Consider the following 23,132-nt stretch of genomic DNA (forward strand, 5'->3'; position numbering starts at 1 on the left):
AAAGCTGTCTTGGAGAACATTGCAAAGAGAAATGGAACCCAGAAGTGCTTACCATCCCGTTGGGAACTGTCTCGTCAAGGCCCTCCTCCTGTCAGGATGAGTAAAAATTCTGAAGGCATAATGGGACTTGCCGCTCATCCTTATATTATGACAGTCACTGCCATCCAAATCTTTTCATGGTAATTATCATTAAAATGAAGTTGTTTCAATATCAGAATATATTTATTCATTTATTTATATGTTTTTGTTTTGTTTTTTACATATAGAGGGGCACTGGCAAAATAACCTGTAACATCTGTCCCACAAGACCATTGTTTGCCTGAAAAGGGGGGTGGAGGAGGAACAGCAGCAGCAGCAGCAGTAGTAGCTAAGGCACTTTTTGCTGTTTGCCCAAGATGTTTGAAGTGGATGTTTTAGATCTTGTCTGGACCTTCAGCTTTGGAATTTTTCACTTTTTTATGAATCCTTCTATATCTTTACTGATGAAAGAGGGGTGGGGTTGTCAAGTTTGATTTTTCATATTTCTTAAAATTATTGTCCCATTTTCTGGAGTGGGCTTGAATTTTGTTTTGGAGAAATGCTTGTTGATATCGCATTGCTGTTTTCATGATGGCATATCATCCCGAGTTGCACCAACTGCTTCATAGGTGTGTTTGGGGAGATTTAATTGAGTTAACAGCTCTCCACATTCTGCCATAATTAATTTTTCCATCTATTTTGTTGGTTAGCTTTTTCCAGTGATGTTTCTATTTGATTCCTTTAAATTTTTTGTTTTATTTTTGTTTTTGTTTTGTTTTTTTGTTTTGTTAGGTTGTGATTACTTTTTGAATTGTTTCTTTTTTCTAGAAGGCTATCTCATGTGTGTAGTTAGGGATGAATTTTTTTCTGTAGCTTCTGGGAATGTGTTTGTTCAAGTACGATAAAGGCTATCTTATAACTGAAATAGAAACTACAACTCGACTTTTATATAATATCTGCTGGAAATTTTTTAATTTCAGGATGGTGAACAGCATCACATATTATGGGTTGACAATGGCTTCCAAGGACATTGGAAGTAATGTATATACTGCTACTGCCCTCAGCGGAATCATTGAAATACCTGCCTATGTGCTTGGAGCTTTCCTCATTGAAAAGTAAGTGATACAATTTTTTTCGTTTTTGATAATTAGTAGATTCGTTTTTCGCTGCAACTGAGCCACAGCCCTGGAGTCTCTGGTGGCCACCAGCTTGGTCCATAGATCATTCAAACAAACAATACCTTGGTCCTTTTTGTATCTATCTCTGGGAAGAAATGATGGAATGGTGTCTGTGTTGTATTAGTTTCTGTGTCAGCTGCATTGCTTATGACCCAAGCAGTGGGCAGGAGACAAGAATGACCTTTCATCCTCGTGGAGCTAAAATGAAAGGGAAGCAAACAAGTGATGGAATGGAGTGGGGAGGGGGTGGGTGCATGCTTTAGCTGGTTACTTTCATGATAAGGGGTAAGAACCCATTAGTGTATAGATAAATCAATCCCTCCCCTCCATTAGGAGTTGCAGCCCTGAGGGTCTTACACTTGGTCTTTGGACTGAGCCTAGGAGATATCTATCTTTCCATGTCAATCTGTCTCTGGGTTTCTAGATAAATGAAATTCAAGACAATAGTTAATAGAGTGGCATAGAAAATCTCATGGGGTTCTTGGCATGGCCTTCAGCAGTACGTTATGGGTGGGTCTGTTTTATATAAAAGACAGTTGTGTGAAGTTATTACATACATACATATACCAAGGCTTTTTCCCCCTTACAAGGGAGGTAGCCAAAAAGGAAAAGGCATAAAATCATTCCCACCCATTCCATCCCTGAATACACTCCACACCCCTCCACCCTCCCTCTTCCCTCTCATCTTAGCTCCTCCTGGATGACGGGTCATCCCTGCACCTTGTCCACTGCCCTGGGTCAGAAGCAGTGTCGCAAGACACAGCACATCCACAGCAAGGCTGCTTCATTAAATCGGCGACCCCCCCCCCTCCATCCCCCCATGTATAACAGGAGAAGATGGGGAGAAATCCCTTCGGGCTGCATCAAATTTTGCTCATACATACTACCTCACCCCCATCATTAAATAGCTCTGCCAGTGGGACTCGAACCATACGACCCTAGGGTTCAAGTCCCAGGTGCAAAATAATTTAATCCAATTGTCATGACTTGTCGGATGACTCTTTTGAATAAAAAATTGTGAAACCAAGATCACACATCATACCATGTAAGTTGATGTTGGGCAGTGTAGAGAACAAGTTCCAGAACATTCTATTTGTATATCCTGCTTAACATTCAAGCTTTGTGGTAAAAGTCACAAGGCCTTAGGTTTGAGTCCCACTGATAGAGCAATTCAATCCATAATTGACATTGTTCCATTGACCAAAGAAACTTTCCTTTTTTTATGATTCTAAGGAAAATATACAATAACCTCTTTTTTTGTGCTAACACACTCTACAGGATTTATTCTGATGTCAGATGGTTTTATTCAGTGTAGGTGGGGTGGCACTTTACAGCACTGGGGTTAAGACCTTAATTAAACCAGTTATTAGAGGGGAGGGGGTCACCAATTTAATGAAATAGCCTTGCTGTGGATGTGCTGTGTCTTGCGGAACTGCTTTTGACCCAGGGCAGTGGGCAAGATGCAGGGATAACCCATCATCTAGTAGGAGCCACGATAAGGGGGAGGGAAGGGGGTGGAGTATGTGGTGATGGAATGGGTGGGAAAGGATATTTATGCCTTTGTTTTTTTGGCCTCCTCCACTGTAACGGGGAAAAAGCCTTTGGTATAGGTATGTATTATCATGACATCTTTTGCAGGCTTTATTCTGATCAATTACAGGTAATTTTATCAGCTAATGCAGTGTCACTTCAGAAGAGTGTTGGTATACATGAATTTACATTAGTAATTATGATTTTACTTTTTTTTTTTTCATTACAACTTCACTATTATTTTGATTCTAGATTTAAAACAGGAATAAAACTGGATGGGCTTCCATTTATTTTTCCGCAGATGGGGCCGTCGTATTGTTATTTGTGCCTTTATGATCGTGGGTGGAATTGCGTGTCTGAGCATTCAAGCTGTTCCTCAGTCTGCACCAACCGTTGTTGTAACTGTCTTAGCCCTGGTTGGTAAACTCAGTATTGCATTGACCTTTGCAGTCATCTATGTCCACAGGTGAGATTATTATATTCAATCATTTTAGCTGCTGTGTTTAAATAATAACAGTGCTTTCTTATTTCTTTCCACCTCCTTTACTACTGTTTATTTCTGATCACTTCCTTTGCAAAAATTATAATTTCCATTCATATACATGTGTTCAAATGCTATGACCTTTCCTATTTTCCCACTTCTCTCAGTGGCAAAATGAACCACCATATTGAGTTGGAATGAAACAAAGTATTCTGCGGTGAAATTTTTACATGCATTATGTTATGGTCTCTGTTCACTGTGCTGAATATGTCAATTTGTAGCCTTCACTGTCAGACCAATTCTTACCAGGTAGGACGAGACAACACAAAAGGATAGAGCTCTTGTTTACGTGGTGTTAACTAACTCCTTTGAATAAAACAGTATAGACCAAAACACCCTTAATAGGACACCTGCATACAGAAACAAAAATGCCTTCTACAGAACACTACATGAAAACGATAAATATGCAGTTTTGTGCAACATCCCTCAACCCTTCTCACCCACTGTATTACATAACACATATGGCAAACTGAATCTAAAAAAAAAAAAAAAAAAAAAAAAACAGTACATACATATATCAAGGCTTTTTCCCCCTTACAAGGGAGGTAGCCCCCCCCCCCCAAAAGTACATTATGCAAAACATATTTTGGTGGGTTTCACCAACTCTTCCTCTTCTTTACAGTGGAGAAATTTTCCCCACCATCATACGCAATGCAGGCATGGGTATTGTGTCTGTTGCGGCCAGGATAGGAGGCATACTTGCACCTTTCATCATCATGATGGGTGAAGTGTGGCCCAACCTGCACTTCACTTTCATTGGACTTCTGGTGTTTCTTTCTGGTATTCTGAACCTAAAATTACCAGAAACTCTTGGAAAACCTCTTCCAGAAACAATAGCAGACATCCTTACTTTAAGAACTCCAGAGGTCAGTGAAAACATGTTTATTGCATGTATATACACAAAGCATGATAGATATTTCTTCTCTTAGATGCACTTGGATCACCTACTTTACACAATATTTCTTATCATAGATGATTGAGATGCTTTGATTAATTGTAGTTTGTAGATTATTAGTAAAGCATGTTTTATAGTTATACTATTACATATTACCATTATTTTTTCAACTATCACTTTTGTTTTGCATGTACACATTTTTAGGTTTTTGTTTTTTGGCTTAACATAGATACAAATTCTAAGGTATGCTTATATAATTTATATGAAAAATATAGAATTAACACTTTTGGACAGCTAGTGATGTGCATTTTTCCCCTGTAACACCATGGGCAGGGAGGAGAATTTAATTCTGCTAAGTTGAATCACTGTATAAATAAGCTACAATGCCCCAGTTTAGAATATGCTGTGGATGTGATATGGATAAAAGTAAAAAGGAAGAGGTTGGTAGTATGTGAAAAGAAAAATGTACGTGTTAGTGGTGAATGAAATTAAACTGAAAGGGAAGGGCAGTTTGGAGTCTGGGAGCATTGTGGGTAGGGTGTCGAGAGAGAAGGGCAGCACTGTTGGTAAACGATGAGATAGGCAAGTGTATGGTAGAGTGGAGACAAGTGCCTTCAAGGATAACATGGGTGAAGGTGAAGCTTGGATAGTAGATAATATGGGTTTTTGAGAGTGCATATAGACCTGGTAGGGAAAGTGAAGGAAGGGAAATATTTTTAATTTATTTTAACAAGCATGTAGACAGTTTTGGGAAAAATGTAAATATAGTGGTGATGGGAAATTTTAATGCTAGAGTAGGAGAATTGTTAGATGGCTGATAAGAGCAGATGTGGAGTGGCATGAAGGAACTATAGTGGAGGGATGTTGGAGATGTGTTTAGAAAGGGAGTTGATGATAGCAGTTTCAAAAAATAGAAACAAGTATATATGGGCCAGGGTGGTGAGTGTGAATTGAGTCAAGAGAACATTAATGGACATGTAGTGGTGTCCAAAGTAAGGACTGGAAGAGTTCTGGATGTAAATATATTCAGGGAGTGTGTAGTGGATTGTCAGATAATTGTCAGGCATAAAAGAAATTGGTAGTAAAGGATAAGTGGAGAGGGAAGAAAAGTGAAGAAGGCAGAGAAGGGCTGAAGCTGAGCAGATTAAATGATAAGGAAGAGAAAGGATAGCAGACAAACATAGAAGTGTGGTATGTAGTGAATGATGAAGGAGAAACAAGTAGAGGAGGAACAGGTCTATTTCAATAAGGAAGTTATAAAGTGAGCAAAGATGATTTGTGGGATGAGGACAATGGGATGTAACAGACGGAGAGGCAGTGAATGGTGGGAGGGATGAGGACAATGGGATGTAGCAGATGGAGAGGCAGTGAATGGTGGGATGAAGTAGTGATGACAGTGGTTGCAGAGAAAATGCAACCATGTGAAGATTGGTTGCAAAGAACTAGGGAAGCATATGGGAGGTACAGAAGAAAGAGTATGGAAGCAAAATGCAGGTTAAGAGAGGCTAAGAAGAGAAGATATAACAGGTTCAGTGGAAAATTTTGAAGCAGTGACCTTCAACAGTTGGGCCCAGATTTGGAGGTGCTGTATCTTCCTGCTTTGTCTCTGACCCAGTGTGTTGGGGTGCAGGGATGACCATTCATTCACAAGGAGCTAAAAAGGGAGGGACAACACGCGAATTTCTGGATAGGTGTGGGATAGATGTATGCTTTGACTTACCACCATCTCACTTTATATGGGGGAAAGGGCCCTTTGGTATGCGTATGTACGTGATGATATGGTTTAATGTCACAAACTCCCCCCTATTACAAGGCTAGGACAGTGCCCCTCAAAGAGGACTTGGTAGCGTGGAATTTAATGAACCATGCCAGTGCCAGGGTTCAAACTGCCATCCCCTCGACCTTCGCTGCAAGTAATGACGCCCTAACCAGCTCAGCCCTTGTATATATTTTTAGTGTGGGGACCACACCAGAGCAGCATATTCTAATCTGGGGCATTGGACCCATCACAATTAACCCCATCCTTACCAGGTAGCACATAGTTCCATGGGTGTCTGAAGGACAAGTAGGGGCAGTTGTCACTCCACTCTCCTTCCGAGGAGATGATGATGATTACGATTCTGCTGCTGCTGAAGATTCTGATGATGACAGATTCAGATGATTCCATTTCTTCTTTTATCACTGGATACATTCATACCTAGGTATTGACTACATGAGGGACTGAGGATCTCCCTGCGTGTATTTTTCTCTTGCAAAGAGTCTTCAACCAAAACCCAAGTAATTTGGTCATTGAATGTGCATGGATTTGATAAATATGAGCAAAAGGGAAGGTTTTGGTAGGATACAAGAAGAAAGGTGGATGTGTTAGCACTCAGTGAAGTACAACTGAAAGGAAAAGGTAAATTTGAGTTTGGGATCATGATAGGTAAGGTGCCAGGAGTGATGAGAGGGCAAGGGAAGGAGTGGTAGAGTTTGTAAGTGATGAGGTGTATAAGAGTGTAATTGAATGGAGGGAAGTATCCTTAAGGATATTATGGGTTGGCAGATATTGGCATTTGTGGGAGCATATGGCCAAAGCAGTGGGAAAAATAGGGAGGAAAATAAGAATTTTGGGATCATTTAAATGAGATTTGAGAGTTTATGAAGGGATGCAAATTTAATGGGGTTGGGGAATCATAACACAGGAGAAGATGAGCCCGTAGATGAAGTAATGGAGAAGTATGGTGTGGCAGGAAGGAACAATAGTGGAGAGATTTTGGAGACGTGTGTTGAAAGTGAAATGATGATCACAAACACAAAGAGGATATGTGTAGGTTTTATTGGTCACTGCAGTTAGTGGTTATTCAATGTCCTTGGATATTGTTTGAGGGAGGAGGGAAATGAATAGGGTCAGTCAGAATTTAGTAAATACTTGTTCTTTCCAGTTGAGTCTGGTGGGGCTATTGTGAGGTCTAGGAGACTTGTGTAGGATTTAGTGTTAGGTTGTGTGGTTGAAGGAGCTAAGATGAGAGGGAAACAAGGGTGGTGGATAGGAGTGGGTGCACACCTTCAACTTGGCTACCTCACAAATAAGGGGGAAGAAGCCTTTGTAATACAGATATATAATGTGTGGTTGGTATGGAGGTAGGGTGAATTCCTGCTTGCTACCTCCAGTTTTGAGGCTGCATGTGCTCCAGTATGTATGGTGCATGGAGGTAGTTTACTTTGGTAGTTTAGAAAGATGATGATTTTGTAGCACTTTTGGAAAAGTCCCTGCAGATGCCCATGAACCTAACTGCTAGCTGCTATGGTTCACCATGGTCTTGGATCACATGTTGGACTCGTAATCAACATCTATTACCCTCCCAGATGAGAGCTCAGAGCCTATATATGACTCAACCTATGGGTACACATGTACACATACCTAACTCCTTGCCCACCAGAGTTGGAGTGTCAGCTCACAGTGCAGGACTCAAATGTGAATCAATGAATTAGCATTCAAGAGCTGTACCACTGCACTGTGTTCAGTGTTTTGTGATCCTTTTAGTACTGAAGGGGTTAACAGATGAGGAGACACCAATCCCTATCCAAGAAATTCCTCAATATTTCAAGTTGCATGTGGTCATGTTTGGAAAACGTCTTAACATTTCAGAATTTGGAAAAGATGCCCATTCAACTAGCAAAAACTAACAGCTTGCCTCAATATACACGTTTTGACGAGTGACAGTGCAAATAGTGGCCTAGTATTGAGTCCAAGTAGTTACCAGGTAACAATGTGTTGATGTTAGTTTGCTTTATTTTGCTGACTGCTCAATTAGTGAGACTTTGACAGCTTATCAAAGCCTTCAGAGTCAAGCTGCTTTGATGTAAGAAATGGGTTTGTACAACTGAATTTTATGGTTATTGCACATACTATATTCTTTTCACCTGAAAGTTGGTACATATAATCTTGAAGCTAAAGGACAGTTCTTAAATTTGACAAGTTTGTCTCACACAGAGAATGTCACGAATCTGAAAACTCACTAGCATTTTATTTTTCAGGATGATGTCAAAAAGGGTAGAGTGTATACTAGGCTGAAACAAGACGACGACGCAGAGGAGGGACTCATGTAGGTGACGAGAAGATTCACGCATGTTGACAACACTTAAGCCTGCTACTGAAACAGCTGCACCTGCTCAACTGACCTTAACAGCTCAGCTTCTCTATCTCAGCTGTTGCTTTGTGCTCTACAGTTGCACCAGCTATAAAACCTGCGTATGAATAGGCAAAGACTTGAGCAGGAAATTGCAGTTCTCTTTCACATGCTTTAGCCACTTTTTCTTCCAATTTTTTCTGCATTTCTTCTGAATCTTGTTACATTTATGCTCAATTTTATAATGAGTTAGTGTGAATAAGGTGAAATAGCTGTGCAAACTTTAAGGCATCTCATGTGGAAATGGTTGTTTTGCCCATGGGCGGTCTACTTTGTCGTAATCATTCCGTTTTCCACCGAAAGGTATTTTATCTTTCTAGGATATATTTGTCTGATCTAATTATATCTTAGCATTGCTATCATTTTAGTCACTTTAATTCTTTTAACTATTTTCTTATTCTATACAGTTTTTAACTTTTTAAAGAGTATTATTTCTTAATATCCTTATACTTTCCTCTCTTCGACCAGTGACCAGTTTCATTTCAGTGCATGATGTTCTGTACTGCCTGAACATTCCCAGGATTTCAGCATACATCATACATGAAATGTGAGCATGCGCTGTAATCTGTTTTCCTGTATTACCTCAATTATCAGTTATGTCTTTCATTCGAGATTGGTTATATTTTTTCACGTTGTTGTTAGGTAATGAATTTTGTTATCGGATATTTGGTTGTGATTTAGAGTAAATATGGGCAATTTTTATATCATCACCGAGTTTAGCACAAAAATTCAGTTACAAGTGTGGTATCTTTGTATGAATTATCAGCAGTTTCCAATACACAAGAATTGTGTCTATGTGAATAATGCTTTTGTGAGCTGTTAAGTATACGTTTTTCCTAAGGATGGTGAATGCTGTTAGTGTGCTAAAAGACTTAGCATAAAAGGATAATGTTTACTAATTTATTTGAGAGATGAAAGGAAAAATCGACACTCATATTGCCACATTTTATACAGAGGTTGAAAAGATATGAACAAGCATGGTATGGTAGACTTATGATTTATTAGTTGTGACAATGTGGCTGAGTCAGTATTTCAAATATTTAGCATCCCTCCCTCTCATTTCCCTCGCTTTCTTGGTCTTTCCATTTCTTTCTCTTTCCCTTTCCATTTCTCTCTCTTTCCCTCCATCTCTCTCTCTCTTTCCCTCCATCTCTCTCTCTCTTTCCCTCCATCTCTCTCTCTCTTTCCTTCCATCTCTCTCTCTCTTTCCCTCCATCTCTCTCTCTCTCTTTCCCTCCATCTCTCTCTCTCTCTTTCCCTCCATCTCTCTCTCTCTCTTTCCCTCCATCTCTCTCTCTTTCCCTCCATCTCTCTCTCTCTCTTTCCCTCCATCTCTCTCTCTTTCCCTCCATCTATCTCTTTCCCTCCATCTCTCTCTCTTTCCCTTCATCTCTCTCTCTTTCCCTCCATCTCTTTTTCTTCCATCTCTCTCTATACCTCTGTCTCTCCATATCCCTTTTTCCTGTCTCTCCATCTCTTCTTTCTTTCTCTCTCCTTTTCTTTTTCTCTTTCCATCTCCCTCTCTTTTTCTTTCCCTCTTTCTTTCCTCTCTCTCTCCTCTCTCTCTCCTTCTTCCTTTCTTTCCCTTTCTGTCTCTCTCTCTCTCTCTCTGTCTCTTAGGGCAAGGCTCTTCTTTGAGCCATCTGTTGCCTCACCACCTTCTTGTGGTGTCCCTGGAATCACTCCCCACCAGGGAAATCAGTGTTTAGTGTGAGGAAGCACCCGACAGTGTAACGAGTCACTTTCATAACTTCCTCAAACTATTTCACAAAAACTTCTTCATTCTTCCTTTTATGTACTAAAGTCCTGCCAGTTATGGTACGTGACTGTGGGGCCAGGAGAAAATGACATCCAGAAACCTCTAATCACAATGCACAAATAGTTGCCTAGTACTGGGACAAGGACTACAGTACAGCTTGGCAAAACCACATGCCCACTCAGCAATGTGTCAGGCACATCATTCCACTTGATAAATCCATCCATCTATATACCAAGGACTTTTCCCCCCTTACCAGGGAGCACCAAAGTCAAAAGGCATAAACCCACTCCCACCCATGATAAATGTATATACATATACCAAGGGCTCTTTCCCCTTACAAGGGAGGTAGTCAAAGGCACAAATCCACTCCCATGTGTTTGAGATGAAATGCCTGAGAAGTATGGTAGGGGTTACTAGGCTGGATAGAGTGAGGAATAAGGAGGTGAGGAGGACAGCAGGTGTGAAAAGGGAGTTGGGAGATAGGGTTTATGAAAGAGTATTGGGATGGTTTGGACATGTGGAAAGAACAAGTAAAGAAAGATTAGCAAAAGAGGTGTGGAAGGCAGAGGTGGGAGGAGTGAATATGAGGGGATGACTAAGGATGAGATGGATGGATGGGGTAAAAGGGGCATTGGGAAAGAGGGGAATGTCTGTTGAGGAAGGAAGGGAGAAGACAGAAGATAGGGGTGAGTGGAGAATGGTTGTGTATGGATGATACTGTGATACATGGGAATGGGTGGGGGATGGGGGTGAGGCAGTGTGTGTGAATGATATTTTGATGCAGCCTTGCCGTAGATGTGCGTGTCTTGCTGCATTGCTTCCAACCCTTGGCAGTGGGCGAGATGCAGGGATGACATGTTATCCAAGAGCCGAGAAAAGAGGGAAGGAAGGGGGTTGAATGGGAGTGGAGTATGTGGGGGATAAAATGGGTAGGAGTGCATTTATGCCTTTGACTTTGGCTACCTTCCTTTTAAGGGGGAAAAAGCCCTTGGTATATGTATGTAATTCATTTATATTTTGACACTCTCTCCTTATCCTCTCATGAATAAATTGAGAAGACGAGAAGAAATTCCTTTGGGCTGTATCTGTTTATCACCCATTCACAGCCATTCTCCACTCTCACCTACCTCCTGCCCTCTTCCTTGCCTGCTCAACAGACATTCCCCTTTTACCTAAGGCTCTCTTTGCCCCATCCATCCATCATTTTCGGTCTTTCCCTGAAGTTCACTCCATCCACCTCCTTCCATACTCTTTTTGCTAGCCTTTCTACAATAACTTTTTGTAAGTGCCCTAACCATCTTAGTGTTCTTTAATTTACCCATCTGCCAATTCGATTTTTAACCCCACTCCCTGCCTTCCCTCCTTTCTTACTCCATCCATCCCCAAACTCCCCACCATGCCTCTCAAACACTTCACCTCCAACACAATTTATTTTCTCCTTTCTGCCTCCTTTAAGTTTGAAGTCTGCCTCATACAGTATTGTAGGCACAGTCACCCCTTCATATAGCCTTCTCTTTGCATCCATCCTTAAATACTCATTTCTCACAACACTTTTCATTCCCCCAAGACACTGCCATGCCAGGTGCCATCTCATGCTGGCATCCCCCAGGCAACAAACCAGATGACAAAGCAGCTCAAGATGCTGCATTAACCCCTTTTGGTTCTTCCATCCAGTTGTCTGCAACAAACTTGTATCTCACCCTCTGGCCCACACTATAAAACTTGTGGCAATTATAATTCTTAGGAAGAACATCTGACAAACCATTCAAAGAGTATCAAACCTCACGCATGCCCATGACATTCCCACCAATGTAAACAATGCTCTGAGACAGCATTGATGTGCTTAAGAATACGACATTCCCATCTTGCCCATAGTTATCTTGAGAGTAATGATGATCCTATCCCAACTACTCCTGTGGTACTTCCCTTACTCAAGCTTTTACATCAGCCTCCCATGTTCTCACCTTCCTCCTCAAACAGTATCATTACATGAAGTTCAGTACCCAAAAAATGCAAAGTACAGGAAATGGGCAATAGTGGCAAAAGACCCCATCTATAAACTATTCCTTGGGAAGCAAACACATCATAAAAGCAAAGGAGGAGAAAGACTTGGGAGTTTGGATAAAAGACAACCTGTTACCTAACAGACATATCAGGATTGTGGTAGAGACATATGGACAGAATATTAAAGTAGTGTTCCATTATATGGATGAAGAGACGATGATAAAAATCATCGAAACCCTGATGCATCAGTAGTATGGCCCCCAAACAGTGAAGGATATAAGCAAGATTAAGAGAATACAAAGGGCAGCAACCAAACGTGTCCCCAGCCTGGCAGATAAACCATACGAGGAAAGACTAAAAGCACTGGGTCTGCCAACTTTGAAAGATAGAAGAGAAAGGGGTGACATGATTACAGTGTTCAGGTCACTAAAGGGGATAGATTACATTGATAGAAGAGATATCCTGATTAAAGATGGGAAGGCTTTAAGCGGTCATAGAAGTAAATTAAGAAAGACCACATGTTCAAAGGATGTGAAGAAATACAGTTTTCCATATAGATGTACATGTGGAATAGCTTAAAAGGTGATATAGCCCAAGCTCAAACAATATACAAGTTCTGATCTAAATATGATAATTGGACACCAAAGATATAGATCAAATTTGAACCATACATGAAATTGAGTCTTGGTATGTTAGAAAATCAGAGAACAGGAGACAGGACCCAATGAGTGTTGCTCTTTTCCTGTATGCTACAATTAGTTAAATACAAGGTTTAAGAATATCAATATTCCCACAAACACCCTTCACAACCTACTAACTGACCCTGACCCAACTACCTACCTCCATAAACCAAAAACAAGTTCTCAGTAACCATGCAATATTGTCCATAAGGTAAGAAGAATCACTGGATTGTCAGCATCAGTATTAAATTTCCTCTACCTTTCCCTGTCTCTCCTCCTGCTTTTCCCTCTCTCCCTCTACCTCTCCCTGGCTCTCCTGCTACCTCTCTCAGTCTCTCCATCTACCTCTTCCAGTTTTTCCATCTACCTCTCCCAGTCTCTTCCACTACCTCTCCCAGTCTCTTCCTGTATCTCTCCCACTACTTCTCCCAGTCTCTGTAACTTCCTCTCTCTTTCCCTTTTTCATCCCCTTCCCCTCTCTTCCCCTTTCCCTCTCCCACTCTCTACCTCTGTATCTGTCACCTCCTTCACCCTCTCCTCCTCCTCCTCCCTCCCCCACTCTTTCACCATCCCACAGTACTGCAATCCTCCTTAAATCTCTCCTTTATCACCTTTATGACTCCATCTCTTTGGTGCAATGATGCTCCCAAAAAATATTCTAGTGCTGGTTATTGTTGACAAAATACCTTGTCCTTTTCTCACTCCCACCCTCCCATCTTCCTTCCCTCATTCCCTCTTTCTTGCCCTCCCACCTTTTCTCCTTTTCCATACTCTTAAGTATATATAAAACATCTATCTATATACCAAGGGCTTTTTCCACATTACATGGGAGGTAGCCAAGTTAAAAGGCACACATTCACTCCCATCCACCACCCTTTCCTCCCTCTCATCTTAGTTCATCATGGTTAACCTAGAAAATATACAAACACATTTACCTGCCACATGACATGAGTAAATTTGAAACATGCCACAAAAACTAGAGGAGCTCTGTAATATTTTCATTTAATGTAACATATCATTAGACGTTTCATCCTACACTCCCCATTTCTCAACCTACCCAGACAACATGATTTTTCTTCCTGGAATGACTTGTGGGCCAATCCAGTGGTCATTGCTGGTTACCTTAGAGCTACGGATCTTCTGCAAAAGAGACCTTTGGGCAATGGATTATCCAACTGATATGACTTTACTCAAAAAAGCCTATACAGTGAGACATCTCATTAACAGACGTTAATTAGCTGTGTTTGCTGTGTTTTTGGTGCTGTTGTTTAGTGTGTGCAATCACTATGCCACCCAAAAACCACTCCAAATCAATGGATTATTCACATCAACGGACACAGTAACCCCCCGTTTAGTCCGTTAATGAGAGGTAGGACTGTATAAATGTTCTTACAAATTACCAAAGATCTAGGGTTTCAAGAACCTTAGATTAATTTGATCTTCCAACCAAGTTGTAGAGGTATATGTATATATATATCTATATATACATATACAGGTAAACGTCGACTTACGATGGCCGCGACTTACGACTGTTCGACTTTACGATGACGACGACGACGACAACGATATGATAATTTAACCCCTTCCATACGGTGCCGCACACGTAGGCGTCATGAGGAGCAAGTGGATTCGCGACGGTGCCATATCGGCGTCTTGATTATATTTATTGTAGTCGCCCCTGTGTGTTTACATTCTCTCAAATGTGCCCTAAATCCCATTCTCTGTGGTTTTCAAAATTCGCGGGTGAAAGAGAGAACGATCGATATAAGCGGTGACTATATTTTATGATGCGAGTATTATTACGTCACGTCGTACGGCTGGCATTGGCTGCTGCCCGCGAGATTTAAGTTCCGTACTGAAAATACATATTATAGTGTTTGAATATGGTAAAAAGGATAAAAATAATTAAATAAACTACTGTACATGTTTAATAGGCTATATTCAGTATCTCTGGTGGTTAATATACAGGTAGGCTAGGTACAGTGACCACGGAACAGAGTGGGGATCGACTTACGATGAGATCGTCTTACGATGGCTCTATCGAAACCTAATGCCATCGTAAGTCGACGTTTACCTGTATATTTATTAATGTATATATATAAAATTATATATGTATATATTTTTTTTCTTTTTCTTTTGTCTTTTTCTTTAACCTTGACGCATGGATAAGCTTTCCACACTGAAGTTAGGGTGGGGAATTTCTTTAAGCATCGTGTATCAGTTTTACAATTCAAGATTGCTCTAAGGAATGTTTTGGAGAGGGAGCAGATGTGGACTAGTATGTTGTAAACTAACCACTGTCTGAGTGAGAGAATCACAATATAGACCATTAGATCCCCAGTCAAGTTTTCAAACTGCTCAACAGTTTTTTTCATTATCTGGACCCATTTCATAAAAAGTTGTTAAATTAAGCTTTAAAAATATCTATGTGATTCAGTATTTTATAACTACACTTTATGTCCACATAGGAGACTGTATTAATGCTGATATAATAAAGAATGTTAACAATATTAAGTATTACATCAGCAAGAATTATGGCTCATACAGGGTTTGTGCCAGATTGTTATATCTTAATGAAATTTTATTTATGCCTATTCCTGCAAATTGAATATCAAGTATTAACCCTGTTACTGCTCTGCATATCCATGCATGTATGACCCATGTGCAATAATTTAAACAGGTTTCCGAGGATAGCACCCTCCATGAGCAGTGAAAGGGTTGATATTGTCGAGTTAATGTAGGATTTGGTCATATCTGTCCAAAGACATGTTGAATGCTGTATCACAGTTATGCACAACCTCCATCCCCCTAGAAATTAAGATTAATTCATTCTTCAGGGTACCTAATGAACACATAAACGTGACCCATTCCATTGAAACAGAATACTTTGTAACTCCAATTTTATGTACATTTTGTTTAAAAAAAATAAAAACAATGTTGTCAGTAAATCACATGAATAATCAATATGGCTGAAGTCCAGTTGATGACCATATGGTTTATAATGTACCCACCTTGTCCAGCTTTTGTATCTAGTTGTTTATGGAACTGATGATAATAGAGCTACAACAATACAAGTATTTTCATTGACTCGTACATGGAATTTAAAATAGTAAAGCCATGATTTATAGTCTGCTACCTCCTTTCAAAGACCTCCATAATTTTCATTATTTCTCTCAAGTTATCAAAATATTTCTTGCTCACCTGCATGGCTTATTCGTAAGTGATCGACCAAAACATGTTCAAATAATGTTATTGCATTAGGGTTATGCTTGTACCTATTTCTAATGCATTGTGCTATTACTTGGACATGCTTTAGTCATTCACTCCATGAGTAAAGGATGCAAGATGAGCAAGTAGTTTTTCGTTATGTTAAAAAGATGATTATAGTTTGGCATGAATCTTTTTATAAAATCTTCATTCGTGTCACTTAGGCATTCCTACACATAGAGGTCCCCTTCAGATTTGTTTTTACACATTAAGGACTTATTTGTTAAATTTCATTACTTTTTCCATTTGTTCCTCATGAAAATTGTTGCATCTTGCTAAATTAGCATAAAAGTAGCCAATAACCTGTTGAGGAGTGTCATCACACTGTTGTTATTATGGGAAAACACCAGACAACTGGGAGAAACCATTACTGTACATAAGCAGTTATAGGCTGTCCTGATTAATTTGCTGGGAATTTCATGTTTAATAGTTTTATTATGGCTAACACCAATTAATAATATCAGGTAAAAGAGACTACTCCTCAGAGGGTTAAAGATCACCATGATTAACCTGCTGAAGAGTACTGTTGCACTAGAATTATATTCTTGTCATCTTGGCAAATGCTAGATTTTTTTTTTTTTTTTTTTTTTTTTTTTTTTTTTTTTAATTGGTAGAAACCTTCACTCCTCACAAGGTTAGGGTAGTCGTGCGTACTCACTCGGTTCTTTACCATTTGGTCGTACACGATCTCTTCCTATACAAACTTTTTATTTCTTTGATGCTTGTCCTCTCCTCTACAGCCCCTTGCCTATCATCAAATTTGCAAGTCAAGGGACGCAGTTGGCTCATTAACCCTGTCCCTACCGGGTGACATTTTTATTTTCCTTCTGGCTGCCGCCAGGCTGTGTTCTTTGTCTCTGCAGTACCCCATTGGTGCTATAGGGTTATGTCTGTCGTGATTAACTAGTTCCTTACCAGTAAGCACTTTTGCTTTTATTATGGCTGCCATCAGGCTACGTTATTTATTTTTGTGGTACCTTTTCTGTAGCCCTAGACAATGGTTTTTATCTAAATGCATAGTATGGCTTAAATCTGAAGTTGTCTACACACTTCAGATCATATAAGTTTTCAGAAATTGCAAACAAAGGCTAGGGAACCAAGCAAAGATGCTTTGAATTTATTAGATACCGCACACTAATGACATATTTTGTTTGCAGCAAAACACAAGGTAGGCAACGGGGAGAACAGAATGAAGTTGCAATGAAATTGAATTTGATTAGAGGTAACAGATCAATATTTCACACTAACAGTACTATGGGACTGTATCAACAAAGTGCAGCTTTCGTTCATGTTTAATCTCAAAAGGGAGACAGCACATAAAAGAAAAGCACCGATTTAGCTCAACATTTAATTCATTAGAACAATGGCATCTGCTGGGTAACTATTGTGGTAATTAAATTGCTCACCAGGATTACGGTAATTTTTTTGTTTATTCTTTGAGGGTGATTAATCATGTCTAACATCTTGATATATAGCATTGTTCTATGTCCTTGTTATGAAAGGGATATGCTCATATGGTATTGCAAAACTTCTCATATTTCACTCTCATTATAATTTGCATATCACCTCAGCCCTATCTTCTAGTTCCATATTATTCACATTTTTGTTATTCTTTTTCTTTTTTTCAGTCTATATATTTTCAGATCCCATTTGGATATTTTTTTTTTTTTTTTTTTTTTTTTTACTTTATCTCTACCATTCTCATGTATTCATTTTTAAGGAAGTCTTTAATCCATTCTAGGTTTCCTTTAATGTTTCAATTTTCACAACGGTTGTTTGAGGTATCCTGTCAAAGACCTTCGAATTAGATTACACATACAGGTAAACGTCGACTTACGATGGCCGCGACTTACGATTGTTCGACTTTACGATGACGACGACGACGACGACGATATGATAATTTAACCCCTTCCATACGGTGCCGCACACGTAGGCGTCATGAGGAGCAAGTGGATTCGCGACGCTGCCATATCGGCGTCTTGATTATATTTATTGTAGTCGCCCCTGTGTTTTTACATTCTCTCAAATGTGCCTTGAATCCCATTCTCTGTGGTTTTCAAAATTCGCGGGTGAAAGAGAGAACGATCGATATAAGCGGTGACTATATTTTATGATGCGAGTATTATTACGTCATGTCGTATGGCTGGCATTGGCTGCTGCCCGCGAGATTTAAGTTCCGTACTGAAAATACATATTATAGTGTTTGAATATGGTAAAAAGGATAAAAATAATTAAATAAACTACTGTACATGTTTAATAGGCTATATTCAGTATCTCTGGTGGTTAATATACAGGTAGGCTAGGTACAGTGACAACGGAACAGTGATACACAAATTGGGGATCGACTTACGATGAAATCGTCTTACGATGGCTCTATCGAAACCTAATGCCATCGTAAGTCGACGTTTACCTGTAATTCATCAAGCCAACTCTTGCAGCACATCAAATGTCCTTAAGTTGAAGCTTAAAAAAAATTGAGGTACGGTACATGATCTTCCATTTCTGAATCCGAATCTGTTCTCTATCAACATATTAGTCTCCTATGGATGGCTTAGATATCTATACACATACATACATATACCAATTTTTTTTTTTTTCTACCTCCCTTGTAAAGGGGAAAAAGCCTTGGTATATGTATGTATGTGTATAGATATCTAAGCCATCCATGTTTCACAATTCTTACACAAATTATCCGTGATGCTGGTTTAGTTCGGACACTTCTCCCTACTTCTTCCTTTATAGGTTGGCACCACATAACTAACTCTTCTAATGAGCAAGTGATTAGGATATCAATCTTGTCCATCAGTTATTCTCTGCATTTATTGGGGATTCTGGCAGACCCAGGAGATTTCTTGAGATGTAGTGTCTGTAATCTCTCTATATACCAAGGGCTTTTTCCCCCATACAATGGAAGTAGCCAGACCAAAAGGCACCTGCTCACTCCCACCCATTCCGTTCCCATCCACCAAAATTTTCCTTCTTTCGTTTTAGCTTATCATGGATGACAAGTCATCCCTGTAACTCACCCACTGCCTGCCCTGGGTCAGAAGATGTAGCAAGACAGTACATCCACAACAAGGCCACTTTTTTTTAAATTGGCTAATCCCCCTCTTCGTCCCTTCATGTAGAAAAATGAGAAGATGGGGAGAAATCCCTTCAGGCTGTGTCAAAATATCATTAACACAATTACTCCCTACCCTCATCCCCATCTCTCACCCCCTCCCTTCCTTGCATTACAGTATCATTTATACACAGCCATTCTCCATTTACCCCAATCTCCTGCCTTATCCCTCCCTTGCTCAACACCACTTTCACTTGCATCCATCCACCTCATTCTCGGTCATCCCCTCAAATTTCCCACAGTTTATATAAGAATTATGGATGAATGTTTTTGTTTGTGTACTACCAAAGTACCTCAGCATATGCCATTGCATCAAATGCATTAATTTAGATACAGAACCAGCACAAGCTAATTACGAGATATGCCATGTTCCTTGGGCCCATCATTTGGACATGGGACTATTTAACCACTTCAATACAAGTCAAATTTTGGCATGCAGCATTGGCTGCCAAATGTATGATGCAACACACTACTTGTATTGTAAAATATAAAGTCACTGCTGCATTACTCATTCTCTTTTACTCTGAGTAATAATAAACACAGAAAACGTGATCAAACCAGTTCACAGAATCCGGGGGTCACTTGTGTACAACTACAGAAAAATATATATAATCACGATGCCAACGCCGCATCCTCATGCACCCACTCTCGCCTCATGACGCCTACATAAGCATCATCGTACTGAAGTGGTTAATTTTCATGTCCAACCTGCTCAAAAGGATCATGGATTGTGCATGACTATTTTGCTTTATAATTTTTTTTTTTCATTCTTATTTATTATTTTTTTGCTGACATATCCCTCATCATTAATTTTTTACTTGTTTTTGCCCAATACAGAGGTACAGAACAGACTTTTGATTTTATTTTCTAGTTCTACAGTGATCATAGAAATTTGACAAGTGATGTTAAAGTAGTGGATTGCTAATTCATGGCCTGACATATAAACTTGAACTTTAATAGAACCATTCTCATATGGCCAGAATATAGACCAATGCTCAGAATGTGTTCACTCTTCATTGGAGACATGATATGAAATGAAGGATTAATGTTGCACAGGATATCAAATCTTTATCCTAAGTGAATGATTTTAACCATATTTGTTTATGCATACATTTACAAGAGTTTAAATATGAAGATATCAAAGGTACCTATAGACCACCAGCATGTCAAATCTTAACCCCAAGTGAATGAGTTCTCATCAATTGGTCTTTATGCATATGTTTACAAGAGTTTCAGCATGAAAATATCAAAGGTACCTTTAGACCACTTGCTTATTCAGATGAACCAGATGAATTATGTAAAATTATCGAAAACATTTAATCCCTCACCCATGGAAATTTCAGCTCAGTTTACAATGCTAATCGTTAACTGCACTTGACTCAAACTTCTTATAATGCTAGAATAATGTATGAATGAAAATATAGGAGACAATGTTCACAAGAATACCTGGTTACCTCTGATGACAGTACAGTGATTGTTGCCATGTCCAACTCAACCTCTTGCTTTAGTGTGCAAAAGTACAGTATACCTTAAGTGACAATTGAATTGTTGCTCCCCATCTACTCTTTGTTATCCAGGCTATCTTCAATTGCTAGCACATTCCTTTTTATAGTATCCATCAGCAGACCTGAGCACCATAAGCAACTTTACATATCGGTCAGGAATTTGTGCTCAATTGTGTATTCCCTTTTCGCAGGCCACCATGATTGCTTTCTTTTTCTAGCTGCCATGCATGGGTACTGAATAACTTTGTATTTAGTTATTCTGCCATTGGCTACAAGTGACTGAAGACTCTTGGAAGAGTCTGGCCCAAAGCCATGGAGGAGACGGGGTGGGGGAGGTCAGTCACAATGCCCCACAAAAAACTGGAAGTGCTGAGGAGAAAAAAAAAAAAAAAAAAAAAAAAAAAAATCTGAAAATAATAATGCTAACAATGCCTCGATAAATAATAAAAGTATTTATCTATCTACATACAAGGGATTCTTCCCCCTAATAAGGGGGGTAGCCAAGTCAAAGGCACACACTCATTCCACTTCCATCCACCATCCTTGCTTCCCTCTCATCTTAGCTCCTCATCATGGATGTTAGGTCATCCCTGTCTCATGCACACCACTTGGGTTGTAAGCAAGACGGCACATCCACAACAGAGCTGTTTCACTACACTACTTCTAACCATCTCCAATCCCCTGCCTACTACCCTTATATTCACCTACCCTACCCCCCATTCATGTAAACACAGTCCAGCCATTGTGACATGACACAGCCCCACATTTACCTCAAACCACTTACTGTCTCCATTTCCAATCCTAACACAGGCTCTATTACTCTCATAAAAACTCTTGACTTCCAAAACAGCTTTCCCCCAATCCTATATATCTACAGTACCTCCTACAGTGTCCCATTATATTCCTTTTCCAAATCCATAAAGGCCCAAAATTCATCCTTATCTTTTGCCAAAGCATTCTCACAAATCACAAAAACCTGATCCATGCATGCTCTATCTTCCCTAAACCCACACTGCTCCTCACCAATTACTCCCTCTGTTCCTCCTCTAATCCTCTCAATTAAAACCCTCCCATAAGCCTTTCCAACTACACTCAACAGATTCCTCTAAAACTACTGCAATCACATTTGTCCCCTCTTCCTTTGTAAAGTAGAACTACAAAAGCACTCCTCCAATCCTTCAGCACTCTCCCCTCCATTAGACACATTAAACAACCTCACTAACTGTACCTCCCTTCTTCAGACACCCATCCAACCCAGGTGCCTTACCAGCTCTTATAAATTTCAAAGCTTCTTAAACTTCATATTTTTTTTATATATCTTCCATTTTTCTCTCTCAAAGTTATTTTCTCAGCACTTCCCACTGCCACCATCAATTCCTCTCTATCCTCCTCCACAATGAATAGCTCTCTAAAACTCTCTACCCATCTTCCCCTAACTGCTTTCATTTCAATTAATATCTGTCCACCTGCACCTTTTACCTTTTCTTCTCTGCTTAACTCACCTTGCTTTCCTCCCTTAACTTCATTCCAAAAAGGTTAAATTATTTTCAAAGTTTTCTGTCATACTTCTACCCCGTTTTACATCTGCTCTCCTTTTTGTCTCCATTATCATAGGTTTTGCTTCTCATGTTTTTATTTTATTTTTGCCTTTCATATGCTTCCTGACTCCTACTTTGAAACCAATCCCTTAATCCTTGCTTCTTGTCTTCTACTACTATGTTCACTTCATTATTCCACTACTCACTACCTTTCTCTATTTCTTCCCATCCTTCTCGTTCCACATACCATCTTTGCACACTTTGTCACTTCCTCCTTGAAACTCATTCTTCTTCCACTTGCACCTCTATTCTATCCTTCCCTACCTCCCACACTTTCCTCAGCTTCTTCTGGTACTCCTCATTTAAAGTGTTTATGCTAAGCACCTCTTTACCCTCGGCCCTTTTCCTCCTCCTTCACCTATCCTCCACTCTCAACTTACCTTCACCAAAAAATAATCCAACATTCCCCCATTCTCTCCCCTAAGAATATGAACATCCAGAACTCGCCCTATCCTTCCTTCCTTTATAATAGAAAAATATTAATAAATATTACAGTTTATGCTATCCTATTTTCCATAATAAAACTTAGTTCATTATATGTTGTTCCATGACATTCTAGTAGCAATATATGTGAAAGAAAAACTATAAAGAAGGAAAGACCCCCCCCCCTCCCACAATAGAAATAGCCTCCTGGTTATGGGGCTGCTTACTCCAATTTTATCACCCTCTTGCCCACTGCCTAAGGCCTGAGGATTTGGGGACTACTCCAGCCAAAGGTGCAGTCTATAGATGAGGAAATCCAAAAATATGTGTGGAGCATCAGATCTCGTGTCATTTTGGCAACTTTCTCACTCACAGGCTGAGGACCTTCAGGACTTTTGCAGGATTCACTTTGGGACTACTCAGCCTAAAGATGAAGTTTGT

At 39.7% G+C, this 23,132-nt stretch overlaps 1 protein-coding gene across 1 annotated transcript in view; it reads left to right on the plus strand.

Annotated features, from left to right (window-relative positions):
- Positions 1-4: 4 nt before the first annotated feature.
- Positions 5-23,132, plus strand: part of LOC143021173 (solute carrier family 22 member 15-like) — a gene marked incomplete at its 5' end in the record, with an annotated part of 34,318 nt that continues 11,190 nt past the window's right edge. The window contains 5 exon segments of the mRNA XM_076178467.1: positions 5-179; positions 999-1,133; positions 3,028-3,192; positions 3,890-4,133; positions 8,183-8,250. Of these exon segments, the coding sequence (XP_076034582.1) occupies positions 5-179; positions 999-1,133; positions 3,028-3,192; positions 3,890-4,133; positions 8,183-8,250 (787 nt within the window).

Source organism: Oratosquilla oratoria, chromosome 3 (assembly GCF_046742065.1).
Source record: "Oratosquilla oratoria isolate Oo_2021 chromosome 3, ASM4674206v1, whole genome shotgun sequence".
Taxonomy (NCBI): Eukaryota; Metazoa; Arthropoda; class Malacostraca; order Stomatopoda; family Squillidae; genus Oratosquilla; species Oratosquilla oratoria.